At 49.3% G+C, this 23399-nt stretch overlaps 1 protein-coding gene across 1 annotated transcript in view; it reads left to right on the forward strand.

Annotated features, from left to right (window-relative positions):
* Positions 1 to 22945, forward strand: part of LOC119437220 (uncharacterized) — a 46916-nt gene extending 23971 nt beyond the window's left edge. The window contains exons 5-7 of the mRNA XM_049660359.1: positions 15388 to 15460; positions 17904 to 18025; positions 22652 to 22945. Coding sequence (XP_049516316.1) covers positions 15388 to 15460; positions 17904 to 17980 — 150 coding nt within the window. The 3' untranslated portion in view covers positions 17981 to 18025; positions 22652 to 22945. The remainder of the gene's footprint in view (positions 1 to 15387; positions 15461 to 17903; positions 18026 to 22651) is intronic.
* The last annotated feature ends 454 nt before the right edge of the window (positions 22946 to 23399 follow it).

The raw sequence follows: 23399 nt of genomic DNA on the forward strand, positions 1-23399 counted from the left end.
TGGCATTGTCTTTTACGCGGACTACCGTGTGGGGGAATGCGACGTTCTGCGACAGGAGGACGGTGGCTTTGCGCGACACGACGTAATCGCCATCGGCGACAGGTGGATCGGGTGAAACGGCAATATAGGTCACGGCTCGGTGAGGTAGGCGAACGTAATCGGTGGAGCATAGTCGACTCGGGGTAGGATCCAGAGGGTCAACCGCACACTGTAGGGCGAGTTGGACAACACCCGAAGAGCAATCAATAACGGCCGAATGTGCCGACAGAAAATCAAGGCCTATAAGATGATTTCGTGTGGGCACTGCTCCAAAACGTAAAACAGAAAAGGTGTCCGGCTACAGTGACATGGGCGGCACACATCACAGTTACAGCTGGAGTTCACTGTCGGCTACGCGGACGAACGCGAGCGGGGCAGGAGTGGGACTTTGTTTAGGCGCGTACGGAGGTTCGAGTTCATAACCGATATGTGTGCTCCTGTGTCAATCAGTGCTGTCACAGCTATACCGTCCACGTCCACGTTGATAAGGTTGTGATGGCCAGGCAGAGTAAATAGAGGAATTTCGGGTCGGGTCGTCATGGCAGGCTCACCTCTCGGAGCTGCGCCCGTTAGTTTTCCGTGGAGCGGCGGGAGTAAGGGGACGGAGAGCGACGAGGCAGAGGCGAGCAGGAAAGACGTGGGCGTGGCGAAGGGGAACGGTTTGTCGTGCGGGCAGACATGTTGGAGCGGTGCCTTCTTCAATCCGTGGTGGCGGGCTGGGACTGCCAGGCGGGCGTCAGCATTGCGATAGCTCTGCCAAGGCTGCGTGTTCCAAGAGCTGCGACAATGGTGAGAAATATGATCAACGAGTCCACAGCAGTATATAGGCCTATCATCAGAAGTGCGTCATTCCTCCCGGTTACGATAACGAGAACGCGCGTACGAACTTCTTTGTAGATCAGGAACGCCGGGTGAGCGGTATTCGTGTCTGTGGGCTGGGCTCAGTGAATGGAGTCCGACATTGGCCAACTCTTGCCGCACAACGGTCTGGATTAGGGATATTGTTGCATGGGAGTCGTCTGGGCTGCGAACCTGGGTAGGAACAGGAGATGCAGCTTCAACATCCCGGCGGGCCATGTGCACAGTACTGTCGGATGCAGGCTGCAAAGGTGGGAAACGGAGGTCCTTGCAGGTAAATGTTGTAGCCGTATTAGGAAGGCGAGAAAAGTTGTGAGCAATGCGACGGCTTTTGGCTTCTTCGAATCGGCGGCATTCAGCAATGATGTCCTGCACTGTCAATGAGTTCTTGAAAACGAAGAGCGTAAACGCGTCATCCGCGATTCATTTGAGGATGTGCGCGACCTTTTCCGCTTCTGGCATTTTCTCGTAAACCTTGCGACAAAGAGCAAGCACGTCCTGAATATATGTTACATAGGACTCAATGCACGTCTGAGCAAGGTCTTTCTGCGCGGCACGCCGGCGGCCAACAGGCTTGCCAAACAAATCAGTGAGCTTTTGCTTGCACAGGCCCTATCTGGTGAGTTCCTCTCCGTTCCCGCAATGTAAAATACCAGGTTCGCGAGCATGACGGTCTGGTCCCAGTGATTGCTCGCGCTCACCCGTTCGTAGAGTTGAAGTCAGTCTTCAACGTCGGTGTTGTCTGTGCCGGAAAAGGTTCCAGGGTCGCGCGGTTGTACCAGGATGACAGTGGGCGCAGTTTGCGACATGCCCGAAACATTCTCGCCTTGAGCTGGCAGTGTCAATGCAGCCAAGGAGCGCCCGCTACGTAAATCCGTTGTGCTTCTTGGAGTACCCCGCACCTCCACCAAAATTTTACGGGGAAAGAGGTTTAAAATATATTTACAGGGATATTTACAATGCGGCCACTGACATACAAAACATACAAGATGGCAACACCAATCTGCGCGACATCAGAGAGCGTCGTCGTCTTCCCTACTGTCCTCAGCTTCGTCTCCAGCAGCGCTTGGTAACAATATTATCGTGCCACCTTTTGTTATTGCGACGAGGTTTATTGTCGTCGATAACGTTGTAAGAACGCTAGGTACTGGTAGGCACTGCAAGGACTGTTTGTAGCACGGGGTTCTCTCGCGATCACGGCACAGTCCTTCGTCTTCCTCCTCAGTCGGCACATACCCAGGGGCGCCTCTGCTTCATTACAATGCCCCGGGAGCGAAGCATAGCCACCCTGGCGACTCAGGGCGCAGAGAAGATGAGTGGGTCGTAATACGGTTTCAGGCGGTTGACATGTACTGTCTCTCGCCCGCGACGACGCAGGTCTGGTGACACTGTGAGTGGCTTAACGATGTAGTTGACCGGTGAAGTGGCATTGATGATACGGTACGGACCGTGATAACGCGCCAGGAGTTTGGAAGAGAGGCCAGGAATATGGGCTGGTATCCAAAGCCAAACAAGTGAACCGGGAGCAAAGCTGGGTGGTGGTTGATGAGTATCGTCATGTCGTGTCTTTTGACGTTCTTGAGTCTCGCTAGTGAGAGAACGTGCCAGCTGACGGCAATCTTCAGCATACTTGGCGACTTCGGAAAGCGGAGTGTACTCTGCGGCGTCAGGTTGGTACGGCAGTATGGTGTCCAAAGGGCAGGAAGGCTCTCGGCCATACACAAGGAAAAACGGGGAAAAGCCGGTAGTCGCTTGCGTCACGGTGTTGTATGCGAACGTGAGAAAGGGGAGTACGGTGTCCCAGTTGGAGTGGTCGGATGAAATATACATCCGCAACATGTCGCCAAGTGTGCGATTGAACCGTTCGGTCAGGCCGTTGGTTTGGGGATGGTATGCGGTCGATTTTCGGTGAATGATCCTGCACTCCGTGAGGAGGGCTTCGACACCCTCCGACAAGAAGACACGGCCCCTATCACTCAGTAGTTCTCGGGGAGCACCGTGGCGAAGAACAAAATTGCGAAGGATGAAAAACCCAACTTCAGGGGCGGTCGCTGCCGGCAGAGCTGCAGTCTCAGCGTAGCGAGTAAGATGATCTACGCCGACAATAATCCACCGATTTCCACACCCGCTGCATGGAAGCGGGCCGTAGAGGTCGATGCCGACGCGGTCGAACGGACGAGCCGGGCATGGTAGCGGCTGCAACGGTCCTGTGAAATGGTGTGTAGGTGTCTTGCCCTGTTGGCAAGTAGTACAAGCCTGAATGTACTTTTGCACAAAGTTGTACATGCCTCGCCAATAATAACGCTGACGCAACCTTGTGTAAGTTTTGAGGACGCCGGCATGAGCGCTTAGGGGATCAGCGTGAAAAGATGCGCAGATGTCAGAGCGCATATGACGAGGTATAGCATTGAGCCATTTCCGACCGTCCGGCATATAGTTGCGGCGATATAGAATGTTGTCTCGCACGGAAAAGTGGGTTGCTTGGCGACGCAGTGCTCGTGTCGAAGGGACATCAGACGGAGCGGCGAGGTAGTCAAGTAACATTGCAAGTGTTGGGTCCTTGCGCTGCTCTGTGTGCATGTCGGTCATGGTCAATGGTGACAGGGTGGACGCGGAATCTGACAAAGGCGCCAAGTCAGGCGTCAGTGGGGAGCGGGAGAGCGCATCAGCGTCGGAGTGCTTGCGACCGGAGCGGTACATGACGCGGATGTCGTACTCTTGCAAGCGAAGCGCCCAACGTCCTAAGCGTCCCGACGGGTCTTTCAAGGAAGAAAGCCAACAAAGGGCATGGTGGTCTGTAGCTACGGCGAAAGAACGGCCGTAAAGGTATGGACGAAACTTGCTTAGTGCCCAGACGATCGCCAGGCACTCCTTTTCTGTCACTGAGTAATTTAATTCTGCTTTCTTCAGAGTACGGCTAGCATAAGCGACGACGTATTCATCATAGCCAGCTTTCCGTTGCGCTAAGACCGCACCAAGGCCAACTCCGCTGGCGTGAGTGTGAACTTCCGTAGGAGCAGCAGGGTCGTAGTGGCGAAGAATAGGTGGTGAAGTCAACAAGTGGCGCAACTGCTCAAATGCCGCATCACATTCAGGTGACCACGCTGCTATGCCGTTACTGTCGGAAAGTAAACTTGTCAAGGGCGCCATGATGGATGCGAAGTTGCGTACGAAGCGACGAAAATACGAACATAAGCCAATAAAACTTCTGAGGGTTTTGATAGACGTGGGCGTAGGGAAGTCTGCAACAGCGCGGAGCTTGTCTGGGTCCGGGAGGACGCCGTCCTTTGAGACTACGTGACCCAAGATGGTTAACTTGCTTGCAGCAAAACGGCACTTTTTGAGGTTGAGCTGTAGGCCGGCAGAGGCGAGACAGGTCAGAATGTCATGTAGGCGAGCGAGGTGTGTCGGAAAATCGGTTGAGAAGACGACGATGTCGTCGAGGTAACATAGACATGTCTTCCATTTGTGGCCGCGAAGGATGGTATAGATCATACGCTCAAAAGTAGCAGGCGCGTTGCACAACCCGAAGGGCATGACGTTAAACTCGTAGAGGCCATCGGGTGTAACGAATGCGGTTTTCGGACGGTCAGGTTCGGCCATTGGAACTTGCCAGTACCCGGAGCGCAGATCCAAGGAAGTGAAATATTCTGCGCCTTGCAAGCAGTCGAGAGCGTCATCGATTCGAGGCAGTGGATAAACGTCTTTTCTTGTTATCTTGTTTAGGCGTCTGTAGTCGACACAAAAACGAATGGAGCCATGTTTTTTTCTTACCAACACGACAGGTGAAGACCAAGGACTTTGAGAAGGACGGATGACTTCCCGTTTGAGCATGTCGTCCACTTGCTCTGTGATGACTCGTCGCTCTTTGGCCGATACACGATACGGGCGCTGTCGCAAGGGGGAGTGGGAACCGGTGTCGATGGTGTGAGAAACACCGGTGGCACGGCCCAATGACGTCTGATGGCAGTCGAAAGAAGAAAGAAACTTGTGAAGGAGAGCGAGAAGTTGGCGGCGATGAGATGGGGAAAGAGCAGGGTCGATGGCGTTGTCAAAACACACTGAAGACGATGAGTCTGAGACAGAAGCGATGGCGTCAACGTAACAACGGTGGGAGTCGGTAGGAACATCGAGATCGTCAACGTAGTCGACCGCCTGCACGTATCCTAGGGTCTCTCCACGCAGTAGGCTGATCGGGTACTGGTAGTAGTTGGTGACCAGCATAACAGTTGACCCAGATGTTATATAGTGAGCACGGCAAACGGAAGAACGATGCCCTTGCGCTGAGCAAACACTTCGGACGGCGTGAACACTACAGTGGCGTCAGAGTCGGCAGCAGACGACAGGACAACAGCCAGCGACGAATCAGGGGGTATGGTTGTGTCGGCATCAACAATGAGTTTATCGGCAACGCGAGGAGAGCCGGTCAGCAGTGATTCACATAGTGGTAAAAGCGAAACTTCTGCGCGCGAACAGTCAATGACAGCATGATGACGTGACAGAAAATCCCAACCAAGGATGAGGTCGTGAGAGCACGATGGTAGCACAAAACACTCGATTATGTACAGAACGTCGTTGATGACAACACGGGCAGTGCATACAGCTGATGGGTGAATTCGCTGCGCGCTGGCAGTGGCGAGCACAAGGCCAGAGGGAGCTGTAGTCACTTTTCGGAGTTTGCGACGAAGGTTCTCGTGAATGACGGAAACGGCGGCTCCGGTATCGACTAGCGCAACTGCGGGTACTCCCTCTACAAAAACGGTAATAACATTTTGCGGCGAAGATGGAGGTCTTGAGAACGTCGACGTATTAGCAGTTCTTGCCTCAGGAACTGCACCAGTCAGTTTCCCGCGTCAGTGGAAGCTCGACGACGCAGCGGCGAAATCGAACGCCGACGAGGGGAAGGGGAACGACGAGTTTCTGATCGGCGATCAGTTTCAAGACGTCTCGGTGAAAATGGAGACGCGGCGGCGTATTGTGGTGCGTAGGTGGGCGTTTCAAAGGTGGTAGGCGTTGTTGGGGCGCGGCGGCGGCAGAAGCGCGCCACATGGCCAGCAATGCCGCAGGCGAAGCAGATAGGCCGGTTGTCTTCAGTGCGCCACGTCGAGGTTGGACGAAAAAACTGCGGCGACGGTCGGGCAACTGGAAATGAAGCCGGATGCATGGGCGATGAAATGGAAGCTGGCGGCGGAGGAGGCCGTGCAACCACGGCTGCGTAACTGAGCGGCAACGACGTAGGGTGGGTGGGAAAGTTGGCATATGGCTGCGGCACACTCATAGGATTGGGTGGGGAGGTTGGAGGAGCTGCAGGAAGCGCTTCCGATATCTGATTCCGGATGGCTTGCTGTAGCGTCGGAGTCAAAGCTGCCGAAGGTGAGTCGCTGTGAGGCAGCAGCGATAGCTGCCTGGCCACCTCTTCACGAATAAAATCTTTTATGTGTTGCGATAGGGTCGAGTTGGGCAGAAGGTCGGCAGAAACCGCAATGCTCGAGACGGAATCGGTGAGCTGAATGTTTTGGCGAGCGATGGAACGTTGGCGGCGCAGCTCGTCAAAGCTCTGACATAGGTTAGTAAGGACTGATACGCTCGTTGGGCTTTTTGCCAGCAGCATCTGGAATGCGCCGTCCTCGATGCCCTTGAGGATATGCTTAATCTTGTCATCCTCTGACATGATGGGATTTACCCGCTTGCACAAATCGAGAACATACTCGATGTAGCTGGTGAATGTCTCTCCAGGCTGCTGTGCGCGCTGGCGCAGACGCTGTTCAGCGCGTAGCTTACGCACAGCGGGGCGGTCAAACACTTCGGCAAAAAGGGTCTTAAATGCTGACCAGCTTGAAAAGTCTGATTCGTGGTTGAAGAACCACAGTTTGGCTACGTCGGCGAGGTAGAAGGACACATAGGACAGCTTAGCCTGGTCGTCCCATTTGTTATGGGCACTTACACGTTCGTACGATGAGAGCCAGGCTTCCACGTCGTGTTCGGCGGTCCCACTGAAAATTGGTGGATTATTGTCGGCGTAGATATATATGACCCCGTATCCTCTTGCCACCGGAGGGTCACTGCGGTGATATGTCGTATCAAATATAACTATTCTTTAGAACTTAACCTGTCTGGTCCTAGGATTTTTTTTTACAAGCCAAGAAGGCATGCACGCATCTATCAAGTAAGGCTAGCTTTAATGAAGTTCTTTATCATCTTCCAATTTGTAGGCAGCGGTAAGAAAAGCGTATTATTTACAGTGCCGCATGTTATGATACCGCTGAAGAAAAAAAAATGTTGACAAGGCAAACATGAACATAATGTCGCCCCGTGTATTGTTTTTCTCGCAGTCTACTCCCGGAAAAGGAACGTGAGTATGAGCAACTTTTTTTACACTGATGTTGAAGCTTTAATGGCGTCGCGGAAACCTTAGAGGCCAACTGCTGCAAAATTTTGGACTGCGTCAAAAGTCTAGATCCAGATACTCTATCTATAGAGCCGCCTCCGTCCAACAATTTAAGTTTGAAATACTGGTTTGAAGTACGCAAAAATGAGCATTAGGGATCCCGAAACTGGAATCCAAAAAAAAAAAGAGCTCCACCAAATGATGCAGTACCTGCATAACCTCCGAGATTTGTCGGTGTTCGTGTTGGGCGCTCAGTATCTCGGAGGTCATAGTAGGTGTTTTTCAAAGGCGGTTAAAAAGAGTGTATGACAATTACCAGCTGCGAAACTTTGCCAAGATTGCTTCGGTGGTATACGAATAGTACTACTCGTTAGTTGCCAATTTAGCGAAACTGAAATTTAATTGTAGTAGGCCTTTAAAAAGTGTATTAAAGCACGAAACACCGGGCGCAAACAAAACCGTAACCAACGTGCAACCCACAAGTCTCATGCAAATACCTGGCATCCAGACATTGCAATTTCGACAGAAAGTTATACAGCTTAAAGTTCTTTTTCGTCTCATAAACAAATTAGCGTCGCACCATGATCCATACGTCTGTCAATTAGCTACACGGCTAACCAGACAACATCACCCGGAATGTTTAACTCCTTATCAAGCAAAAATTAGAGCAAGTTTGTCAAATTTTCATTCTCCCCTGCACTATAGGTAAATAGAGAACTCTACTATCGCCATTTCTAAGCGGTACCAATTCTTTAGAATGCATTAGTTACTTATATTACATTTTGGCAATTGGAATGTGATTTGTTTGTTTTCTGAATGCTTCTGTGCATTTTTTCTTGTACCGTATTTTTGCGGCCTTCTGCTTGGTCCCAGATGAGCCTGCAGTATTGTGTAATTATTGATTGATTGATTAATAATTAAATAATATGCATTTAAATAATTGATTGATTTGCGGGTTAAAGTGAGCGCCCGTGAAGTTAATCCATCAGAAGGCCCCAACCCTGGGCTGCGGTTGAGAACGTGTCCTCAATCACGGTGAACGCCTGCCTTCTTCGCGCAGTTAGGGAATCGACACACTGAAGTTCACGGTTATTACCCGCCGAAACTGGCAGGTCCAGTTTGTGCACCCAGTGAAAGGTTAGTAGTAGAGATGCGAGGCTTCGAGGGGGGGGGGGGGGAGAGAAAAAAAAAAGGCGGTTTCGTGTTGTTTTCCTGGAACATCAAAAGCCGCAAAAGAAAATCAAATTCATTGAATACAACGACGTTATTTATCAATGCCAAACTGACACTTTTGTGACTGTTTGTGTTTAAATGCTCACGGCAACCTCCATTTCATGTAATCCTATTTACTTGGTGTCAAGTTGCGCGTCGTAGCTCCGAAGTTCGTCCCTCTAATCAGCAAGTTCCGACACGCACATCGCTTGTCGCGATATACGGGATCCGACATTTCAGGGGAAAAAGAGAACAATACCGAATAGAAAGGAAAGTGAAAAAGAAAAGGTAGAAGTACGAAAGATAAACCCTTAAAAAATTGTCCGCGTCTCTGCGTGCTTCTCTGCATACGATGACTAAGCGCGTAAGCGTGGTTGTGCTATGCGTCTAGTGCACGGCATGGGCGTCAGGCGTCGGCCTTATAGCAACAATTTTAGCTGAGCTGCCTCCCGTAGTTTTGTCAAGTGTCTATCTCTTCTCGACAAAGCGACCGGAGTGTACAGCCAAATTAGCGCCTACGATATTACACACAACAGTCGGGCCCAACGTCCCCACGAACAATTTGGTATATCTGCAGCCGTTATGCAGCCGTTTATGCAAGAGCCCTACGTAAACTCGTCAGAACGATATCGCAGAATCAGTGATCTTCTCCCACACTTATGGTGTCTATGCAGTGACGTGCGATCATACTGTACTTAGTGCACTCTCACACATCAAACGTTTGAATCTCTCTCTCTCTCTCTTTTTTTGGAGAACACTTCGATTAAGTAATCTGACCTTGATGTCGCTGACAGCTGATACAAAAGGTGTGGTGCAGACATGCGGCAGAAAAAACATAGGGATAATTCGACAGCGAGTGTTTCCTTTCCAGTAGGGTCGATCACGCACGCAGTCTTTTGCCGCTTGGTTCTTCCCGTGAGGCCAGCATCTGAGGCAGCAGATGCAAAGTTTACGAGGAGCACTCGCATACACCGGCTTATCACATTTACAAGTATAGCGCGAATGAGCGTATGGTTGCTCTCGTAATAAAACAATTCGTGATTTAATGTCCGTATAGATATATTCGGCCCTTAGGTATCTCAAAAGCCCACATACCTGTCAGTGTTAACGTAAGACGGCATGATATTCAATGGTTTCATTATCCAAGGATAACATTTCAGCTGTTGCAAAACCTCATGTGTTACATAGGAACTCGCCAAACTCGCCGAATGACATCCAAATAAGCGCTTACACGCTTATGAAAACAATTATGCAGATCCAACTCACATGATCGAATCGGAGAAGCGAAGCTTTCGTAGAGCGCTAAAATAAATGTCACGCAACTGATTATATTATGCACAGCGTTTTGGAACATTACGATTACCTGCCTGCCAGTAAAGGTAGGCAAGACGCTGATTCCTTCGCCATACGACCCACGTCGTCGCGACTTATAGTGTTTCTAGAATACCCCGCCTTTTCTATGGCACTGTATACATGGTCGGCGCGCCGACTATAGCGGGCTGATCCTGGAGATAGTGCAATGTAAAGTGCACTTTATTCGGCAAAAGACCGGCCCAAGCAGGTGCGACACACACCAAACCCCAGGAAAGTAGCCATAGAAATGTCCGCCTTATTAGAGGAAATCAGGATATTTATCTAGGCATCATTTGTTTTATCATTAAGTAATTCGTAGAAAACTTGCAAAAACCAGTTCTTCGCACACAATGGTGTGCGTTCAGGAGAAGGATGAAGTGACCACCATCACGTGGATGCAACCGAACGTAAACGCGCGAGCGCAGCCGTGGAGCGAGTGAAGCAGCGCAAGAACCCGGCAGCACAAGTGTATGCACAGAATGGGAGGACGCCATCAAATACATCAACTGAGCCAGTCTGTGAAGGCCGCACCGCTGAAGCATGAATCTCCATGCTTCACTGCCTGTTCATGGCGATGACACTGAATGAGTCAGTTCCTGCTTCGGACCCTGACCACAGTGATAAGGCGCATCTCGAGCGCCGCCCACACGATGGGTACCATACAGTGCTGGGCCGAGTACACTGCCGGGGTGGTCCTTGGACCATTATGCACACACATCCACACAGCATAAGACACGCTCCCAAGTGACACCCCCCCCCCCACACACACACATAGACATCGCAATACATAACACCAATATCGTAATGAATTAAAAAAGAACACTCGTATAAACATTCAGTCCGCTGCCTTTCCATTCACCGGCCAAATCCATTTACGACAAAGTTCTTACGCCAGAACTGTTTCCATGAGCAGTTGTCGGCTGTGGGGATGCGCGACTCTCACGCGTCCCTTGATGTTGTTTTCCCCGCATGTCTCCTGTAGTCCGGCTTCTCTGCGTGGCTACCGGCGGTGGTTGCGGCGCGTTGCGCGAGATGGCGCTAGTGTCGCGATGCTAACGCCACCGAACGGCGGGGTCACTTGGGAGAAAAAGGTCGGAGGCGCTCTCTCTTTGGCTTGGGATCGGCGACCAACACGCACGGACGCTTCGCGCGTGCGCCGGCCCGCTTCGCGCGACCGTCGCGCGAGGCTAAGAGCAGGACACCGGTATGGACGAACACGGATCGTTCGAGCGCGCCACCGTTCGCGTGACCGTACGCGTGAACGACTAGGCGATGGTGTCTTAGCATGGGGCGAACGTATTCGCTCGCTATCGGGTCGCGGTGAGTCGGACTTCCTTGATTTGTCGCGCGCCCGTGTGAATGTTCAATTGGTAGTAATTCGGCTAGTGTGCATTAGTGTATGAAAGGCGCAATAAATGCCCTTTTGATTGTTTGCACTACTGTGTTGTCGTTCCTTTGTCCCAAGAGCCCATGTGAGACCCCACATCTGGCTGCCCAACGTGGGGCTCTTGGGGCATCGGAGGATAATTTTAACAGCTTTGCTCGGTTCGAGATGTTTCAACCGAAGCGTAGTCCTAGCGTGGATTTTGATCGCTAGTGTCGGCGGTGTGCTTTCTTGAGCGAGGCGACGGTTGCTGTAGCGTGTTTGAACTTTTCAACATGCTAAGCCTTTTCGCGAGTGTTTTGAAGTACACTCGTCGGTACGATAGCCACGTGGTCTGCATCCTGGGAGAGCGAGGCCTAGCGCCCGCGGAGCATTGGCAAGCCTGAAGCGAGTGAGTACGGCAGCCTCGTGGGTGGTCCGAATTTCTTATGTAAATAGCTTCTTCTATATCTTTGACTTCGGATGTCGAGGCTCAGGGAGCCGGGTGGCCGCGGGCCACGGGTGCCGCTACGGGCTGATTGGTATTGCGGCCTGGCACCGGGCGCTCCGACACCGTCTGGGACGGTGGGCGCCGTCAACTCGGATGCTGTGTGCACCGAGCGGAGTAGGACCACCTCACAGAGCTAACGTCTCCTCGCGGCTGCCTGTTCTTGTGCCCATTTTGGGTGTTTTTTTTGGATGCCGGTTGTTGTCAAAGTAGCGACGCATTAGGCCTAAGACTTAACAAAGCCGCCTGTCGCACGTTGAGGGACACAACCTGGTGGACCCTGGTGTTGAGATGTCGCACATTGCTTCCCTCATTAGTTCGCCTCACACGAATGGAAATTACTCGTTCGACTCAAGAAAGCAAGCTTTGTTCACGTGAACTTAGCATCTGAAATGCCGTCCGAAATTTCGCTAGCCGAATTGAACATCGTACCACGCGGGCGATGCGTATGCCGAATTCCTCTCCCTTGCACTACTTTAGTGTTTGTAGAGTGCGTTGAGTGTACGCAGCGTGAGCGGAGTCACCCCTGGTTTGCTGTCACCTGCACATCGTCAGCGCTGCTGCCCCGGACTACAATCGAGCTACCCCAGGCGATGCAGATGCCTGTGGCCAGTTCGTCCAGCTCGCTACCCTCGGCGGCTGGGAAAAGAGCCGGCAGTCACCAACGGCTACAGCGGCTCTCGCCGGCAAGGCGCGTCGGCGCAAGCGACGCTTGCTCGTGCCTACTTCTGCGTCACCGTTTCCGGAGTCCTGTGCTGGAGTCGTGCCATCGAATCTGCAGAGCTGATGCTGTGACCAACGGACGCCAGCGGTGAACCCCAGAGTCAATGTCGGCTCGCACGTTGTGGATAACGCGTGGACGTTTACTCGGCGGCGCCACTGTCGCATGTACTAACTTTTGTTCGCGACGCGCGCGTTGATAGGCCTTGTGACATGTTTCGCCGGCGTATGTGTAGTGATTTAAGGTTGGGGGGATGTGGGGATGCGCGACTCTCACGCGTCTCCTGATGTTGTTTTCCCCGCATGTCTCCTGTAGTCCGGCTTCTCTGCGTGGCTACCGGCGGTGGTTGCGGCGCGTTGCGCGAGATGGCGCTAGTGTCGCGATGCTAACGCCACCGAATGGCGGGGTCACTTGGGAGAAAAAGGTCGGAGGCGCTCTCTCTTTGGCTTGGGATCGGCGACCAACACGCACGGACGCTTCGCGCGTGCGGCGGCCCGCTTCGCGCGACCGTCGCGCGAGGCTAAGAGCAGGACACCGGTATGGACGAACACGGATCGTTCGAGCGCGCCACCGTTCGCGTGACCGTACACGTGAACGACTAGGCGATGGTGTCTTAGCATGGGGCGAACGTATTCGCTCGCTATCGGGTCGCGGTGAGTCGGACTTCCTTCATTTGTCGCGCACCCGTGTGAATGTTCAATTGGTAGTAATTCGGCTAGTGTGCATTAGTGTATGAAAGGCGCAATAAATGTCCTTTTGATTGTTTGCACTACTGTGTTGTCGTTCCTTTGTCCCAAGAGCCCATGTGAGACCCCACACGGCCAATTCATGAAGTTGGACATATGCTTAGCGAAAGCGGTTAGTCAATGCAAAAGACCACTTACGAACGAAAAGCTTTGGGAATTCAATCCCCGGTCACGAAACCTTTAAAGCGAAGCTTTATTTGAGAATCCTCCGGGACGTGGCTGATCGTGGCTGCTGCTGCTGTAGGGCTGAATAGCTCATACATAGGAAAAAATTATGACAGCTTCATCAGCTTTGCTGGAGTCAAGGTTAGGCGAACCTTTCCTGAAACGTTTCAGTCAAATGCTGTGCAGAGAGACAAATGACGTGTGCAACTTTTATTTACTTCCAAGTACGGCCACAAAACATTCTGGCTTTATCATCTCGTCATAGAAGTATTGTGGCATTTGGCTTCGCGATAATGCCCATGTAACTGTTCTTGTTTTGCACCGCGTTTTTGCAGCATGCAGAACGCATATGTGCCTACTCTTACGAGGAGGCAAGACGCCGACACACCAATCAGTTGACTCAAGTGACCCACGGGCCCGCTGATTAAACTCTCTGGGATCGGCACACATTTGATTACACTATCTCCGGGATCTTCCCAGTTTTCATTACATCATCGCCGGGATCAGCCTGTGTTACTTTTACAAAGCCTCTGGGATTGGCCCACTTGAATCGTTCTATCGGTTTGGAACCAACCGAGCAGACGTGCCAAACACCCGGTACATGAAGCAAATAAAAAAAAGTTCACTTTATATTAAGAAGAAGCTTTAGATCCAGGCCAGCTCTAATTTCTTATTCAAATACATGTGAAGCATAGAAATGCTTTTGTGATACATCCGCCTGACCGATTTCATTTGAAATTTGTTGCACTTAGTTATAAAAATATCAAGTTCTAGCGCCTCTAGCCGGGAAAACTTTGAATTAGGCTGGACCTTTTTTACGGGAATTCCTGAATATCCGTAAGCTTTAAAAATTGAAGCATGAAGTTTACAAAGTTGCAACTCAGCACGAAAAATTGATATCGCAGGTATGCAGACCGCACCTGTTAGACAATCTAAAGAGAAATGATTTGATATATGAATTTGCAGCTTACCTAAACTGTTACAATGTTCACGAGGGTTTTGCAAAAGTTCCGCTCCCGAATTAGGTGCATATCTCAAAGCAGCGTATGTCGCATAAATGTTGTGCTCTTCGTATGTAATATTAGGTGCAGTTGACAGAATTTTGATATTGCTTTTATGGCTGAGTTACACTTGTAAACTCTATACGTGAGATTTTTTTTTTTCAAATTTGCCATTTTCAACAATTCTTGTAATAACACGTACGGTTTCATTTGAGAAATGCCCTTCCCACAGCCACTTGATTTTAACTTTTCTTATTTTTAATGCAACAACCCTCGTCATATTCGGTGCAGTGGTTGCCGAGGAAAACTATTTCTCTGTTCCCATGTATTTAGATGGGAAACCCCGAGCTGAAGCTTCCTCTTAAAGGAATAATGCGCTTGAAGGGGTTTATCTGCTGCGGCGATGACCGGCTCCTTTCAAAAACATTATTCATTGAACGCCATGCTTTCTTTTTCATATTTCGCGGGCTTTCCTTATGACGCAGTAAAAATTAATACATAACAAGTAGGAAGATAGAAGCTGCTAAATTAGATGTTTTCTAGAACGCCCCATCAACTTTCTGATTGAAAGATTCGCCCTAAAGTTAATATTTACGAAGGTCGGTAAATAATCTTGATTCAATTAAGTAAAATAGCAAGAATATTGTGACTTGCTCCATACAATAGCCAACAACATGCATGTAGTCGCTTCCTCCGAGGGTGCTTCGGCACATTTTTAAACGTTGGCTAAAGTTTGCTGGGACACTGCGTATATATCACCATAGTTGCTAGTCGCCGTGCGACACCTTTCAAGATAAGTGTGCGTGTAAGGGAAAGGCAGAAATATTCAGACTTATAACTAGGGTCTGACTCAGCCGTATCACGTGTTTAGATGGTGTAGGAGGTGTGATGGGAGCCTGGTCCAGCAGAGCCGAACGCTGTGTTTTTGCACCTTTTTTCTGTCATTTCCCCGACTGTTCGTGCGATTCAGCTGCAATTCATGCCGACTGGCTGTCAAACAATTCTCACTGAAGCTTTTATTGTGCCTTTGCAGGGACAAGTTCTCCTTCATAATAAAATTTTCGTCCGATACGCAACGAGTGCTGCAGTATCAGCCCAATCTTTCGGTAAGAACGGAACAGCACGTCGCACGAATGCATGCAGTTAAACCACGCGAACGTGTACTGTTTTGTTGCCTGCTACATGCACCAAGAGCAATGGTACGCGTGATCTATTTTGTTTTGCCCCCCGGCCATTTCATCACGATCTGTGGCTTCCGCGTCGGTTCGTCGGTGCGGTTTATATGGTGCTTGAACGTCCCTAAACTATAAGCAGCGGTAATTATGAGCGACGCTGTAAAAATTATGGGGGTTTTACGTGCCAAAACCACGATATGATTATGAGGCATGCCGTAGTGGGGAACTCTGGAAATTTGGACCACCTGGGGTTCTTTAACGTGCCCCTAAATCTAAGTACGCCGGTGTTTTCGCATTTTGCCCCCATCGAAATGCGGCCGCCGTGGCCGGGATTCGATCCCGCGACCTCGTGCTCAGCAGCCCAACACCATAGCCACTGAGCAATCACGGTGGATGATGATGATGTATGGAATTTTATGGCGCAAGGGCCAGATATGACCAAAGAGCGCCAGGCACGTGGTGATGAGTTTTCAATGAGACGTTTATGCGATGCAAAAATTGGCTGTGAACGGTGGATGTAGCATGGCTGTAAAGGGCCTAAAATCAGTCGCTCCAACTTTCATAAAATATATCAGTATTAAAATAATGGCAATGAGTGCAGGTTTGCGCTATGACCATGAAGGTTTTGTTATGAAGGAATATTGTAAAACACGTTGATGACACTTGCACAAGTGCCTCAACAAGGCCCTTGAACCTAAGGGCTGGGAGGTAGGTGCTCTACAAAAGTGTTGTCGCAGCAGTAGCCTCTAGTAAGAGGGATGAGAATACCTTGGTTTGATAACTGGCAATTTACCAACATGATGTAAATATCTCAAAAGTACTTTACTGTCAAAACTCGGTTCTATTCCGAGAAACATTGCAGGGTGAAGGGGAATCTGTTGTCTGTAGGCAGGGGCAAAACACTTTTTCCTCTGATCTTCTAATTCCCGACACTCTAACAAGATGTGAAGGACCGTCAGCGCCTCGCCACATCTATCACACACAGGAGATCCATCATTGGTCAGCAAGTAGGAGTGAGTGCCATATGTGTGCCCTATCCTAAGACGACAGAAAGTAACCTCGGTATGTCGTACTTTCGTTAGAGGTGGCCAATTTCCTAAGTTTGGCTTAATAACATGTAATTTATTATGGGTTTCAGCGTCCCATGTGTTTTGCCAATAGCTCCTAATTTTCTTCCGTAAGAAAGGTTTCAAGTCTGTGGCAGGGACTGCTACGGCAGAATTGCTCGGATTTTTAGTGGATGTAGCAACATGCTTGGCAAGCGTATTACCCTCGATGTTTCTGTGTCCAGGAACCCAGCATATGATGACATGCTGGTTAGACATATATGTTGTGCACAAGATTGAATAATGATCATTGAGTATAGGATTCTTCCGTTTATAGAATGTCATTAGAGATTTTACAACGCTTAAATTTAAGAGTCTGTAAATATAACTGCTTTATGGTAGCTATGTTTTCTTAATATGCTGTACAGCTGACATTACTGCGTATGCCTCTGCAGGAAATATACTTGTTTCCGGGTGCAGGACATTCGACTCCGAAAACGATATGCCAACGGCTGCATAAGACACACCACTATGAGACTTAGATGCGTCAGTGTAAAATTCTGGGAACGAATATTTTGCCTGATGTTCGAGAAAATAGATACGAATATGTGCTTCTGGAGCGTGTTTTGTAACATCTACAAACGATATGTCACATTCTATGACCTGCCAGTGCCACGGCGGCAAGAGCTTCGCTGGAGCAATTAAATGATGATCGAGGAGTTGGATGCCCATTTCTTTGCTCAGCTCCCTTACACGCAATGAAAAGGGTTGTCTCGCGGCAGGTCGGTTCTGGGAAAGTACTGCACATGATGTATCGTTTATGGTCGAATGTGAATCTCAATAACTTCTTTATTCTTTTTTAATTCTATCACGTTCAGAAAGCGCTCATTCTGAACACATGATGCTGTGAATCTGAGTTGGCCCATGAGTGCGAGTCATCCGGCCTGAGTCTGATTTCTGGTCAATTTTAGACAGGGTGAGCTCTCAGCTGCTTATTTTGCCGATTTAAGCACCTCATCTATATTACAGCTTCACCCTCCGCGGTGGCTTAGAGGCTATGGTGTTGCGCTGATAAGCACGACGTCGCGGGATCGAATCCTGGCCGCGTCGGCCGCATTTTAATGGGGGCGAAATGAAACAAAAAAAGAAAAAAAAACGCCCGTGTCCCCTGCATTGGGGGCACGTTAAAGATGCCATGGTGGTCAAAATTAATCCGGAGTTCCCACTGCGGCGTGCCTCATAATCAAATCGTAGTTTTGGCACGTAAAACCCCCGAATTCAATTATATTAAAGCTGCGTTTTATTCTTCTTCTTCTTCTAAACTGCAGATAGTAGAGGCGTTCGGCTATTTCGGAGGATACATCGGAATATGGCTGGGATTTTCGTTGCTATCAGTGCTGCTTAATCTTGAAGAGCACATGGCCAAAATGTTTGCCAAGCGGATGCAGAGGTGAGTGGGGCCCTTACTATTCGCTCCAGGACGCCTTAATTGCGTGACGTTCACTGTGATGTGAAGAATAGAAATCGTTGCGCCGTCTGTGTTGCATGTGCTGTCTATCCTGTACGTCCCTGTCTTGCGGAAATGTTTACATTGGGCGAACAGCGTGTAGCTTAAGTGAGCGGCTGCGACAAGAGAGAGAAACGAAGAGGGAAAGGTAGGGAGGTTAACCAAGGACGTGCCCGGTTGGCTACCCCACACTTGGGGAGGAGGAAAGGGGAAGAATAGATAACGAGAGAAAAGCAAAATAATAGAGTCAGTCATTCGTAGAGACAGTCAAAGAAGAATCTCCGCTGTCACAAGCGTTCGTACAACGCAGTAATCTTCACGAACTGCAGAAGGGCTTTTGTGACCTTTTGTGACCTTTTGCATGCTAGAATGCATAGGCCATGGCCCAAGCATCTTTTCTTCTGAGAGCGTTGTATGTCGTTTTATTTGAGCGCACGTGTTTTTAAGTATCATCATCCTATATTCATGTCCTATATTTCAGCCTATATTTACGTCCACTGCAGGACAACATAAATATATATAGACCGAAAAAATAACCGGGCATGGCATCGAGATCGTGCGAGCGTTCCCGCATAAAAAAAAAGAAACTGATAATTTCGCGTCAGTGTCATTCATTCTGAGGGTGACATAGATTTTTGTAGCAAGGTTTGCCTTTTGCCGACCATACGGCGGCGTTTTCTCCATAATAAATAGTTTCCAATTCTCCTATTATTGCGATGACAACTATATGGACACTCCGGGCGCATTTATGCCATCGGCGTCGTGATGTTCTCGTATAAAGTCCAAGGGTGATAACATCGTCGCCCCTCGCGCCGTATGCTGTATGTGCGAGTGTAAGCGTGCGAGTGTAAGCCGACGATGGTGGCTCAATAGATGACCAGAGGCTCTATTCTGGACACGCATGGCGGCTGCACGGCCGCCATTATCCGCCATCTCATTGGCTGTCCAGAGGTCACGTGTTTTGAAATTTTTGCCAGGAAACGGAAGTTTTGCAAAATGCTATTTTGCGTTTTCATCAGAATGACGAAACGTGACGTGGAGCTGCAAATTTTATCGACTAATACTTTTTTGTGGTCCTTGGAACCTATATTGCGACTTTAGCGCTTTAAGAAGGAAGTGGAGGGTAGCGTGCAGAAGGCCGCGCAATGCATCTGCAATTCCGCGAATATGTGGTGGCGTTCCAAGATAGCCGGCATGTCAGCTTGTTAATTGGCTGAAGGAATATGCCGTGAAAAGCGTCACAGGAAGGGCTGTTTCGTAAACGTCAATTTGACGTTGCGTGACGTTGCGCTGGGCCGCCATTGCAGAGATTTTACGCCATAATTTGTGGTGTGACGAGCCGCGCGAATTATGGTAATGAGCGGCCATGTGCAACGGCTGTCGAGAGGCATGCGTATCGCCGCATTTTCCCTGTCATTTGGGGTCATGAAAATTTTTTGTTGACAACGCGTGCTCATAGCATTTGCATCGTTCTCGGGTGGTGTTGGCATTTGTGTCTTGAACCATCATCTTTATTAAAAACACGTTTCTTTGAAATAATATTGGTTGAAGCTAGCAAACATTCGGCGACATTTTGCCCTTTTCACTATGCATGGCGTTTGTATTGTAATCAATATTAATTATTTGTCGCGTCATCAAAGGCTATGACAACGGTGATTTCTTAATTTATAAAAATAAATGTAGGCAAGGCACGTTAAGTTGAAGTTTCCTCTCGCGGTGCGAGTAAGCAGCGAATTGAACAAGAGATGGCAGCGCCCGCGCTTGCGTCGCGCAAGCGGATACCTGTGGCGCGCGCAACGCTATCGATGATATTCGGCCGCATCTCAGCTATGCAGACGACTCGGGCTGAATCACTTGCGTTTCACGAGATAGCAATAACGCGGCCTAGAGCGTGCGCTCATCATCACTGGTAGGTCGCGTATGTTGTCTCAAGGTAGAAAGCATGTAGAAAGCAAGTGCGTGGGCGCCAGTATACGAATACTCATTCCGTTTTCCGAGGACACGCATCCTAGCTAATGAAGCAGACGACAGCTTGTGCGCATGCAGACGACGGAAGCGAGAAACGATTTTTATGGAATAATCGTACGCTTTGAGCTAGCTGCTTTATTTTTACTGGGGAGGAAAACTGTTTTCTTTCATCAAGAACGCTAGGTTTAATGCATACATTACAGTTTCTTAGGCGAAACGTCAAATTTGCGTCACGTTACGAAAGCAAAACGGGGCCATCAGCGCCATTTTGTGAGCGTCGCGCCCGGTCGCGGCTACGTCATGCCTCGAAGAAAATGGCGGAATGTCCAAAATAGCGGCTCCGTAAAACGAGCAATCGCAAGGAACTGTGGGGGGGGGGGGGGGGGGGGGGCTGCTGCCAGTTTCCGGTTTGACGAACGACGCGCGACGCGTGCCCGGCGCACATGTTTTTCTGCGTGGTCTCGACTGTGAGTCGTGCGAAGCTTTCCGTCCTCTTTGGCGACTAGCAATGTCGTACCAATCATGCAGCTGATTTCTAGGTTTCAGTTCATTTTGGACGCGATGATGACAAGCAACGAAAGGCAAGGATATGCTTTTATTCATAAACCAACTTCGGTTTTCGTTTCGGCCGCCTTTTTTGTTTCTGACAGGTTTAATTTTACGACATTTGCCGCTGCTTGGACGCACCGTCATTGACTGCTCTGCCTGCGGGTCAGTCAGACATGTGAAAAAGTTATCTATATTCGATAATTTCTCAAGCGTATAGAAGCATTACTTAGAAAATCGGGTGCTGAGGCGATGGCTACAGCGGTCTGGTAAATGCTGCTCTGTGATCGTCGCTGCAACCGATATCGTCGGTATAACGGCGCAGCTAGCGCTGAAAATGCTTGATAACTTTGTGCGCTGTCAACTGTATTTCTCGGTCGAAACTCTAGGTTCATTTGAAGTGCTACGTAGTCAGATGTTTTCGCTTTTTTGCCAACAATGGCCGTATCGCTGACATATTACCGCTGCACATTACTTCTTTCTGTTTTCAAGGAGCTAAGATGGGCTAGTTGGTTACGAGTAATAATTATGTACCTCGCTGCGTCCCGCTTAAGTTCGCGCCGCAAGACCATGTTTCATAATACCTCTATATGTGCATACGAGCACTGAAATAGTTCTGCTTGCATGAGTCAATCTTAGAGGAAGATGATGATGATACACTTTATTAAATAAAATGTAAGAGTAGCCGTTGCGGAGAGGGAGAAATATCTTGGGGAATCATTCCGTGTCCGTGTCGGCCCTCACACAGCTAATCGCCGCCTGATAAGTTCATTTTCTTTTTGTTGACTGATGGTCTCTGCCTTGTTACAGTTTTGGAAGTTGCAGCCATGCCTCTTATGCTTCTGCACAGCTGACTCAGCAAAGGATGCTGCAAGGCAGTAGTTACATGCGTTTACCTTTAACGCTTGAATTTGAGCAGCCACCGGCTGAACAGCCGAACATGGTTGCGCTGCCGAACATGGCTGCGCTGCCTAGAACCGGAAACATCCAGCAGACGGCGCACCCCAGAATCCCTCGCTCTTTTACGGGTCACCTATTTCGTGCTCGCTAGAAAGGAAAGCGAGGAGGAAGCGCGAAGGCACCGGGTAGGGGGGGGGGGGGGCGTTTTGCTGCGGTGGCTACTGCGTATGGTGCGGCCGCGCGGAATCTAACTTGAACGCCATCTGCGATGGGGACAGAGTGCGCCGAGTGCTGTTAGCTTCGTGTGTGCTATGTTCTCGCCGCTTAGTTGGCGTTGAAGCGAGAGGATGCACGAAGGTCAATTCCCTCGCTGCTTCTGTCGGGCTTTCTCATTCCAGCGTTTTGACAGCGAGTGTGCGCGGTCATCGAGTGAGATGAGTTCACGTTTGCTTCTGCGCGCGTGACACCACGCTCGGTAATTTAGTTAGTTAGCGAATGTTTACAAGTTTATACGGCCGATTAAACTACCATCCTTACTTTGTATAGCTGTCTACGTATTTGCTATCGCAATCTATGCTTCGCCTTTCGAGCGAAGCTGCAACTGTTATATGCTATATATAACATAGGCTATATGCGTATTGCTCGATTTGTAAAAAGTTAATCTATTGCTGTATAACGTCTTTGTCTATATATAAACACTATACCTTAAAGCTTTTTGTACTCTTTTCACAGTAAAACTAAATGGCATCTGTAAGGTATCAAGTTATTTCAACGAGGAAATATTTAGATTAATTATTTAAATACATTTTGCACACCTATATACTTTATACGGAACGCCTTTCTCTCTGGCAGTGAAAAATGGGTACGAACATTTTTATGAGATTTATACGTCAAAATAATCAATTAGATTTGTTAATAAGCGTTGTAAATTCGTAAATTGGCTCTTAGCGCCTCCCCCCTCCTTCCTCACACCATTTTTTATGTTGTTGCTGGATGATTCCACACTTTAAAATGCATTGGTAAGGCAAGAGAATGATGAAGGGAGAGAGCGAGAGAAAAAGAGAAAGAAAAATGACCCCTGTTACGACAGTGTGAAAAAAATAAAGATAGCATAAAAAGGGCGCGCATCCCTGATCCCTTTTTCCTGTCGTGCAGAGTCAAGGCAGCTGACGACACCGTGATGGTCTTGCGGCTGAAGCAGCGCTTCTGAGGCCTTCGCCTGCAGCTGACGTCGGCTCGAAGACGGCGAAACGCTACATACGCGATCCAGCGGCGCGCACGCTCTGGCTTATACACCTCAAACGCTCGGCAGTGTGACTAGGAAAAATGCGTTTCGTGCTGCAGCTGCCATGTTTTTGCCGCGAAACTGAACGAACTTCTCTGAGCAAGCAAGCAGCTATAGCGCTGCCTCTCTCCTCTGCTGATGCCAGTTAATAAACTGATGGATATATTCACACTGAAACGTTGTAATACAGATCTATAATATACCGCCTCAATGACGTATGCCGTTACTACCCGCGTCACGCAGCGCATGCACCTGCTGTATACACGTAGAAGCGCGCTAACGCTTGCCCGCATGCATGCAGGGAGGTTACCGATAAGACGGCTTTAGCAAGCGATCCAACACCATCTGTGTGCATGCGTAATGTATCAGGACTTGTTGCTGGGCTAGTTGGTTCATCTTATTCCGTAGAAGTTCAAGAATTCACAAGTTCACAAGAATAAGATTAGTGGACCTATGCACTGTGATTCCTGCTCACGTGAGGCAGACTTTTTCAATATCCGCATTCTTGGCGAAAGCAAAGATTCCCTGGCACGGAAATTAATGGAGGCGTATTTTATTGCTCTGAAACGTGACATCTGTGTCAGCGATACGTCTGTGGCTTTACGCAGCACTGAACGC

The sequence above is a fragment of the Dermacentor silvarum genome, chromosome 1 (assembly GCF_013339745.2).
Source record: "Dermacentor silvarum isolate Dsil-2018 chromosome 1, BIME_Dsil_1.4, whole genome shotgun sequence".
NCBI classification, from domain to species: Eukaryota; Metazoa; Arthropoda; class Arachnida; order Ixodida; family Ixodidae; genus Dermacentor; species Dermacentor silvarum.